Source organism: Pseudorca crassidens, chromosome 1, assembly GCF_039906515.1.
Source record: "Pseudorca crassidens isolate mPseCra1 chromosome 1, mPseCra1.hap1, whole genome shotgun sequence".
Classification (NCBI taxonomy): domain Eukaryota; kingdom Metazoa; phylum Chordata; class Mammalia; order Artiodactyla; family Delphinidae; genus Pseudorca; species Pseudorca crassidens.
The window spans coordinates 145,242,780-145,252,245 of NC_090296.1; the positions used below are offsets into that span (position 1 = coordinate 145,242,780).

At 53.7% G+C, this 9,466-nt stretch overlaps 1 protein-coding gene across 6 annotated transcripts in view; it reads left to right on the top strand.

The window, feature by feature from the left end:
• The window catches only part of ZNF710 (zinc finger protein 710), a 63,985-nt gene extending 55,681 nt beyond the window's left edge, over positions 1-8,304 (top strand). For 5 of the 6 annotated variants that reach the window (XM_067696873.1, XM_067696908.1, XM_067696862.1 and 2 more), the window contains 4 exons: positions 841-1,032; positions 1,521-1,695; positions 5,565-5,657; positions 6,955-8,304. In XM_067696873.1, the coding sequence (XP_067552974.1) occupies positions 841-1,032; positions 1,521-1,695; positions 5,565-5,657; positions 6,955-7,103 (609 nt within the window). In that variant the 3' untranslated portion in view covers positions 7,104-8,304. Of the gene's footprint in view, positions 1-840; positions 1,033-1,520; positions 1,696-5,564; positions 6,340-6,954 lie in introns of those variants that run through there. The other variant, XM_067696899.1, reaches the window with a different exon arrangement.
• Positions 8,305-9,466: the final 1,162 nt, after the last annotated feature.

Genomic DNA, 9,466 nt, shown 5'->3' on the forward strand with positions numbered 1-9,466 from the left:
GTTGACCATCCAAACCAGAGGGTTTTCCCTTGGAATCTTTGTCTCCTGGGGTTGTGTTCCAAAGTCCATCAGTGATAAGAATCACCTGTGGAACCTGTTGGGATTAAAAATTCGTGGGAATTTGGATCTCCAGGGAGGGGCCTGAGAGGCTTTATGTTCCACAAGAGCTACAGGTTGTTCTTATCACAAGAGAAGCTTAGAATACACTCTCAGGGGTCGCGGACGGGCTCCGAGGTTTGAGAACTCTAAATTCTACACAGACCTGAATGTTTTTTCATTTTTCCTGGGGTGCTCATACCTTTAATCATACTCTCAAAGGGGTCTGTGAACCAAAAAGACCACTGAGAGACAGCATTGAGGTGAAAAATATATACATGCATCTTGACCTCAGGAAGCCATCCAGGCCCCCAGGCTAAGGCTGTGACTTCTTGGCCAGAGGCCTCTGGTGCCTGATGTGATGCTGGCTTATAGCAGGTGCCTGGTAAATGGTTGATGAATTAATGAATGAATTAACGTGCAAACGAACACGCTTGCCTCGGTGCCCTGGTGCAGACCTACAAATCCACCTGCCCTCTTGGGCAGGAGACAGCAGGTGTATGGGTCAGAACAATAAGACCCAGCCGATCTCTCCCTATCACTGGAATGCTTTCCATAGTAAATGGTTCTTCCCCAACATCCTCCTGGGCATTTCAAACACGTGGCCCCTGTTTGGAACATCCCCAGGAAGTCATTTCCCAGAAGCACTGACCCTGTGGTACACACACACACACACACACACGCACGCACTTCCAGAGCCTGTGTCCATTGTGTGGCCCTGACTGTCGCTCCCACCCCGCACAGGGTGTGAAGGAGTTCAAGTGCGAGGTGTGTGGCCGGGAGTTCACCCTGCAGGCAAACATGAAGCGGCACATGCTAATCCATACCAGCGTTCGGCCCTACCAGTGCCACATCTGCTTCAAGACCTTCGTGCAGAAGCAGACCCTCAAGACCCACATGATTGTACACTCGCCCGTGAAGCCATTCAAATGCAAGGTACCAGGCCTTCGGGCCCCCAGGTGGGACTTCCCCACGTGTGGCCTCAGCATGACGGCAGCAGCCGGGACCCGGTATGGGCAAGGGAGCCCTGGTTGGGTGAAACTGCCTGGGCTCTGGGGGTTGGGGTGGGCGGTGAGGGTTCAGGTCCTACAAGCTACTGAGGTTGTTTTTTGAGAATTGGAGGAGGGGGTGAAGGTAACGGTACAGCCGCAGGGAAAGAGCCCCGACCCGAGACTCAGTGCACCCGGAGATCCGAGCCCTGGGTTTCTGACAGCTTCAGCTCAGGGATCGTGGGGCAGACACACAGGAACGGTGACCAGCAGGGAGTGGCTCAGTCCTCGGCCTCTGGGGTCACATAGGAAAGGACGAAGTGAGTGCTTGTCCACAGCCGATGGGATTCCGGCCCAGCCGTGGAGGTAGGAGTGGCTGGGGGTCCGGAGAGCGCGGGTTCCCGGGCTGATGAGGCCGGGTGGGGTGTGTTCCAGGTGTGCGGGAAGTCCTTCAACCGCATGTACAACCTGCTGGGCCACATGCACCTGCACGCGGGCAGCAAGCCCTTCAAGTGCCCCTACTGCTCCAGCAAGTTTAACCTCAAGGGCAACCTGAGCCGGCACATGAAGGTCAAGCACGGCGTCATGGACATCGGCCTGGACAGCCAAGGTGGGTGGGCCACACGCAGTGGACAGAGCAGGAGCGGCACTGTCATGGCACACTCAGGAGCCTCCTGTCCAGTGAGGGGAGTGGGGAGGCTGGCCAGGCCTGAGACCTCATTGGGGTGGGCTCAGGTCTGGAGAGGGAGCACCCTGGAGGGTCACCATGGTGATAATGATGGGATATTTGTGTATTCTTCAGAGGACTTACGAGGGCTCACATAAACAATAATAAAAATAACTTGTTGAGTGCTGTGTGCCAGGCCTTTATTAACTCACGTAACCCTCACAGTGAGGTTGGCTCTGTTATTATCGCCATTTTACAGATGGAGGCACTGAAGGACAGAGAAGTTAGGTAACTCATGCAAGATCATTACTGAGAGATGACATTTTTTTTAAATGGATGGGAAAGAAAGTAACAAAAGGAAAATTGGCAACTGTAAAGATAAGGGAGAGCCAGGTGAGGTCACAACCCCAAGTACACCATGGGAGGTCCTATGGGCATGCAGAGGGGAGCCCTGAGCTTCCTAGTCGCCAAGGCAAAAAGGGATATACAATCAGTCACATTCTTCGTAGTGCCTGCCAAAAAGAATGTAGCCCACATACTCAGGAGAAGTGTCCTTACCTCTGCAGTTGGTGGAGGTTTCATTGGCTGTTGGTTATAACATCCCTACATGTTAGTGATAGCTGCTCCCCTCAACACTGGTCAGTACTGGAAGAACTGTGGTCGCTCTGGCCTCTCATGGGGAGGAGGCACTTGAGAGATCCTACAGGAAGAGAAGCCAACCACACTTCAGGAAGGTTCCTTGTATAGTCTGGAGCTATTTGACTTTCTGGTGCTCCTTCTGAGACAAATTAGCTGGGAATGTGCCCCGACAATCACCGGGTGAGTTGACTTGCCATGTGAGGTTACTTTCTAGGAGTCAATTGGATGCTGGGGGATGCTGCAATAACCCTGATTTAGTTTTGGAGCAGTGAATGGCCGGGAGTGTTCTGGCAGAAACAGGTGTCATCAGTTTTCCATTCTGGGTGAGGATGAAACGCTGTTGGCTGCATATAGTTGCTCTGTAGCCCCTTCTTACCCAAAATGTGGTTCTAGGGCCAGCAGTATTGCATCACCTGGGATCTTGCTAGAGTGGCAGGCTCCACCCCACCCCAGACTTGCTGAATCAGGCTCTGCATTTCCAAAAGATCCCCAGGTGATTTGTTTGCACCGGAAAGTTTGAGGAAGTATTGAATAAAGTGATGGTTTTCAAACTTGAGCAAGGGAGCATGAGAATCACTCCAGGCTTGTTAAAACAAATTGCTGGGTCCCACCTTCAGAGCTTCTGATTCTGTGGGTCTGGGGTAGGGTCGGATCATTTACGTTTCCAACAAGTTCCCCAGGTCAAACCGAAGCTGCTGGTCAGGAACCTCACTTCGAGAACCTCTGACCTAGACTCCAGAGAACTGTTCTCAAACTTGGCTGCACATTGGAATCACTTTGAGAATTTTTAAAATGCTGATGCCTGAGTCTCAACCACAGAGATTCGAATGTAACTGATCTGGCGTGTGGCCCAGGATCCGGACTTTTTTTTAAGCACCCTAGTTCATTCTATGCGCAGTAGAGTTTGAGAGCCAGTACTCTAGTGGACATGCCAGGTAGCTAACCCACCAGGAGGGACCAAAGCAGGACTGGTCCTTTTGGAAGTAGCTGTCCCTGCACACCTCGCTCCCAGGGGGTGGTTAAGGCCTAAGCTGTTTCCACCTGAGGTCAGCACCTGACCAGGGATGCCTAGGGTTGCTTTGTTCCTGATTGTACCAGATGACAGAAAGTAAAGCAGGGATTGGCACGGGAATGGCTGGGGCCCAGGTCCACCCACCACTCACGTATAACCTTGGTCTGAGAAGCTCAGGCTTGACATTTGTGCAGGAGGAAGGCAGCCTACAGTCTAGATGGAACCACCCAATAAACGATAGGACTGTAATTCAGGAGGTAGATCAACATCTTTGTAAAAAATGGTACAGAGTATTCCCTGGGGCCAACTGGACAGGCCAAATAGAGTTAATAAAGGGAGGTTGGGAGGATAACAGAGACCCAGAGGTAGAAATTTTCCCAGGGTCTTTATTTAGCTTGTTTTTAATCAACTATATGGTATGAAGGTGTGGCACTAGGATTTGAGGAAGAAAGTGCCTAGGGGCTATAAGATTTGGTACAGCTGAGGGAACTCCCTGGAGGTCAAGTGGTTAGGACTCATGCTCTCACTGCCCAGGGCCGGGGTTTGATCCCTGGTAAGGAACTAAGATCCCGCAAGCCATGTGGTGCGTGCGGCCACAAAAAAATAAATAAATAAAATTTAAACTGAAAGAGATTTGGGACAGCTGGCCTCATTTTATAAAGTCAGATGCTATGGGCACAAGTAAGAGACACCCCATTCAGACTGGTTTAAACAGTAAAGCAATAAATTAAGAAATGACTTGTAGTCCAGGCTGTCTTCAAAGTTGGCTGATTCAGCCCCTCAACAATGACAGGGTGAGGCTCCCTCTCTCTGTCCACATTATTAGCTGTGCTTTTCCTCATAGTCGCAGAATAGCTGCCAGTGGCCTTTAGGGCAATATGCTTCCTTGTTCACCTCCATTGGAAGAGTAAGAGCCTGCTCTCCTTTGCTCTGTGAAACTAATAAGAACATTCTAAGAACTCACTAGCGGCCTTTCCTCATGATTCACTGGCCAGAATTGGGTCCCATCCCTAACCCTGAGCCACTCATTGGCAATGGGTGGGATTACCCTTCAACCAGTGGTTCTCAACTGGGGGTGAGTTTGCCCCCCAGGGACATTTGGCCATGTCTAGAGACATTTGGTTGTCACAGCGGGGGCAATGCTACTGGCATCTCGCTGATAGAGGCCAGGGATGCTGGGAAGCCTTCTACAATGCACAGGACAGTCCCCCACAACAAAGAATTATGGCCCAAGATGTTAATAATGCCAAGGTTGGAAAACCCTGCCTTAGACTCATCAGGGCTACCCCTGGGCTGGGGTCCATTTCTCCCCAAACACACATCACATATCCCAGATGGACAGGGGCAGAATGCACACTGGGGCTCAGCCACAGTCCCTGCCAGCAAGACTCCCAGGTCCCCAGGTCACACCCTGGGCCTCCCTCCCTCCATAACTCATTGGAAGGCAGCCCCACCCAAGCTCCTTTGTGGAGTTTTCTATCTGGCTTTTGTTCCAACAGTAAGAGCTTTATAAAAGATTTCAATTTGATAAAATTACAAGAGGCCTCTTAGAGTTTTTATCTCATCGTCTTTGTTAACCTACCTTGAGTGCTTGGCCTTGGAGAGCTAGGCCTGAGGATACCACTGGGTAGAACTGGCGCCAGGTCAGAGGAGAAACAGCGCCCTCCAGCCAAGTGAGGTAGAGTTGCACAGTGGATCAAAACAACAGCACTTGCTGGGTGCCCTTTGGCAAGGTGATTAACCTCTCTGAACTTCCTTTTGATCTCCTAAACGGGGTTGCTGTGAGCATTCATGAGATGATATATGTGAAGTGCCTGGCATACAGTAGGTGCCAAACGAGTGGTATTGCAGACATGATATAGTACAGGAGGCTTTCATATGGCAAAGGAGACTAATGAGTAATGTTGCGAAGAATAAATAAGGGCTTAGTGACTCAGGAGGTACAAGAGAGGGATGACCCCAAGAGTTCAAGTCCAAGCCTGTACCCACTCGGCACACATTTGAGAAGCCACGGGAGTCGGGGGCCTCCCAGAGCAGGAGGGCAGAGGAGGCAGCTGAGAGTCTTTTGGAAGCAGTGACTGGCAATGACTTCTTTAGTTCTGCTTCCCGTGTGGGAGTGACCACAGGCAGCATCCAGGCCTAACTGTGCCCTCTCTTGCAGACCCCATGATGGAGCTGACGGGCACTGACCCCTCCGAGCTTGACAGCCAGCAGGAGATCGAGGACTTCGAGGAGAACGCCTACGCCTACGCCGGTGTGGACAGCAGCGCCGAGGCCAGCGTCCTCACCGAACAGGCCATGAAAGAGATGGCCTACTACAACGTGCTATAGCACAGGCCAGGCCACCCAGGACGGGGCAAGGAGGGCGTGGGGCGTGGGGGGAGACCCATGTGCTGCAGGCTGCACCTCCTGCAGCTGAAAAACAAGCTACTGCCCCACTGTCCTGAGCCCTCCCTCCCACTCAGTCGTTTGCACCACTAGGGACTTGTAGACCAAATGGAGACTGTACTACTGGCCTCAGCTGTGAACCAGGCACAGGCCCCAGGCATCCTAGGGAAGGAAGGGTAACACGGGAGGCCCAGGTCTGGGTCTCCTTGGCCTGCTGCTGTGGGAGAAATGCAGATGGGGGCCGTCTGGGGACAGGTCACAAGGGCATAGGTTCTCTAGTCTCTCCAGGCCCAGCAGAGCTGGGGCGGCCCGTGTGGGCAGGGCCATCCTGATGGCTCCTCGGGGCTCCTGTCACTGGAGGGAGATCTCTTGAGCCATGTCTTGTTTCTCCTCTGGACCCTCTCCTGCCTCTAGGGATGTTTGAGCTCCTGTGCTGGTCAGCCTTGCCCCCCACCCTTACCCCCCACCGGCCCCTGGGCTGCAAAAAGCCCAGGCCCAGAGCCCATTCCCCCACCCTGTCCATGGACAGCCAGGCAGGGCCCTCTGCCTTCTACCTCCTGGTGCCTCCCGCTCTCTCCTCCAGCCAGGTGTGCATGCGGCCTGGTCCTGGCCTTAGGAAAGCGGGGTGTAGCCCAACCCCCAGCTACCGTCCTCTCCAGCCGACCCCCAGAAGCCTCGCATCTTACAGCCCTGTTTGGAAGTGGGCGTCCCTAAAGTGGATTTCAGCAAACTGTTATCCAGTTCTGTCTCGAAGTGGGGCACCACCCCAGGGTCCCCCGACAAAGCCAGGACATGCCTTGCGTCAGACACACACTAACAAAGACAGATGGAGGCCCCTTGAGTGGGGGGACCAGTGATGGGGTCGTTGGGGACCAAGAGGGGCTGTCCTTAAGGAGGCCAAGGAGGGCCTATGTAGGGGTGGGGGCCTGGAGTTTTCCTCTTATTTAAGGTCTAATAAGTATCCATTTTGAGGATGGGGACAGCCAAGAGTCAGCAGGGTCCCAGGAAGAGCAACATATTTAAAAAGGAAAATGAAGACCATAGAGGGAAAAAAAAAGGTTTTTTGAGCAAAGGGGGGTATTTTGAAGGTAATTTATTTTTCTCCTTTCCAACTCTGTGTCACCTATTATCTTTTCTGATGGAGATCATTTTCTTTTTGCCAGCGGAAGCTTTCTCGTGTGCTGTGCGTGCTTTGTGCCTCCCCAACCAAGAGCAGCGTGGCCTGCCCTGGCGGGACTCGGGCTCGAAAGGCACTGTCGGTCTGGCCCTGGGGCTTCAGCTGCTGGCAGGAAGCCTCCGGAGGCCAAGGTGAGAGGCAGGAGGAGGCAGAGCCCGGCAGGCCGTCCACCCTCTCCCAGCTCCTCCGGCTAGTGACTTGCTCTGCACCACCCAGAGCAGCGGCCCGGGCTGCCGCCCCTGCTCAGCCCACGGTTCGCTCCCTCGCCAGCCCGCTCTCATCTCCTCGGTCCCCGCGCCAGCTCCTGCCCCGGAACTGAAGACTGCAGGCCCAGGGCGGTGAAAGAGCACATTCAGGAATGCTGGGGCACCCAGACGCCCACCCACTCGCCCCCTGCGGCCTCCGTGGAGGGGAGCAGGCAAGGCCATTCCCAGAGGCACAGGAGGTGAAGCCACCAGCTTCAGCCCAGAAACCAGGAAGCGGGGAGCGGCTGAGGAGGGAGGTGCCCCCAAGGCCGTATCCTTAGTGAAGGACCAAGCCAGGCCTCAGGGTGGCTGAGATCAGGACGGAGGGGAGGACAAGGTAGCCTCGGGATCAGGCAGCCAGGTGCCCCTTCCTTCTCTGCTAGAGTTCATGCTAAGCAGCAAATAAGAGGGCTGGGGCTCACGGGAGCCTCGCCCCGACTGTGGCTCTCCAGACCCCGAGGCCCCCCAGCCTCCCAGGTGCCCGCCATGATGACCCTCAGGTGGCAGTGACCCCGTCACTGTAGAAGACATTTTCTCCTGCTGAGCAGAAGCATCATCCCCGCAAACTACCTCTTCCCACAACTTCTTTCTCCCCTGGTACCAAAAAGAACCCTGTACCTCCTCTTCTTCCTCTTCCCTGCCAGTGCAGTGGCCTTGGTCTTGGAAACCCATGAGAGACGGTCTGGCCCCCAGGGTGGGGCTCTCCTCTCTGCCCCCAGCCCCGCCATCAGCACCAGCCCTCTGCAAGGTTCAATACTTGAACGCCCCCCATGCCCTGTGCCTTGGACCTGGGCAAGGCTGAGAGAAGGAAGCAGCACAACTCACAATTGGAGCTGGGTGGGCGGTGGTCTTGGCAAGGCTCCGGTCCCCACCCCCACCCCACCCCAACCTTTTCAAAAGAGGCGTGCAGCCTCTCGGGTGACTTGGAAACTCCTGGACAAATCCCATTCTAACTTATTTTGACGTGTATACAAACCAACTGTTTAGAAATTCCACTTGTGCAAAGCCCTACTGTGTTTTTATGTTCCTGTTTAAAAGAGAAGTTTACTTAGCAATAATTATAAATAAATGAATATTCTTTAGTGAGGTGACTGCGAGTGCTTCTTTCCATGGTTCTTGGGGACCCGGTCCTCACCCCTCCCTCAGAAGGAGCTCCCTACAAGGCTTCCCTCTCTGGAGGCCCAGAGGAGCCCCAGCCCATCCTTTGCACTAGAATGGCCACCTGCAGAGCTCCAAGCCCGTGAGAAAGGGGCGCAGGTCAAGGCCCCAGAATTCCCACCACTCGAAGAGAAAAAGCCGCTTCCCCACCAACAGGCCACCAGGACAGAAGCCAGCTCCCGATGCCAGACTGGGCTTCAGAGGCTGTGCCTTTTGGGGAGCTGCCAGCCCTTCGTTACTGATGGGGAAGAGGCCGGAAACCTTGAGCTTCCCCCCAGGAGTTGGGCCAGCCAGAGTCATCACGCCAGCTTTTCCTCCTAGAGCGCCGGGAGTCCAGTGATTACTGAGGAAGAGTGGTCTTAGCGCAGAAGGCAGCTGTCAGTGGAGGTGGGCAGCTGAAGCCCATCTCAAAGCTACCAAGGCTCCCAGCTATTGGGTTTCAGAATACGTGAGAGCCCACCCAAATGTGGGAAATGGACTTTGGGTTGCCAAGTATTTATTTTCTCAAGTCAAGATGACACAACTCGGGAATTCCCTGGCTGTCCAATGGTTAGGACTCTGCGCTTTCACTGCAGATCCTGGTCAGGGAACTGAGACCCGGCAAGCCATGCGGCCAAAAAAAAAGACACAACTCTTCCCTAGGACATTTTAACACCAGAAGTAGAACATAATCCCCGAATAAAGGATAGCCCTTTAAGTTGGATCTGTTTAGCTTTATAGCAACTTTATAAACTTACTTTTCCAAGTTTTGCCACAGAATGGTGAAGAAGAACCCAAGTCTGGGACTCACTAGCCTGGACCACATGGGGGCCCCACTCACAGGCCCAGGCCTGAGTCCCCGGCAGCCGTGGGGAAGAGAACTGAGGCGGCCACTGTGTGGGACCTGTTTCGAGGACTGAGAAACAGGCAAATAAAGAGGTCTGGGCACGTTTAGAAAGTTAAAACTATCAAAGGAAAAAATATATATATATAACCGTACTCTATCGGAAGTGACAATCTCAAAATGGAAAAGAGGATACAGAAGCCAGGTCGTGCTAGGAAATTCCAGGGAACCCACAGGCCTTCTGCCTGGTCCCCTCCCCCCGGTGGCCCCCT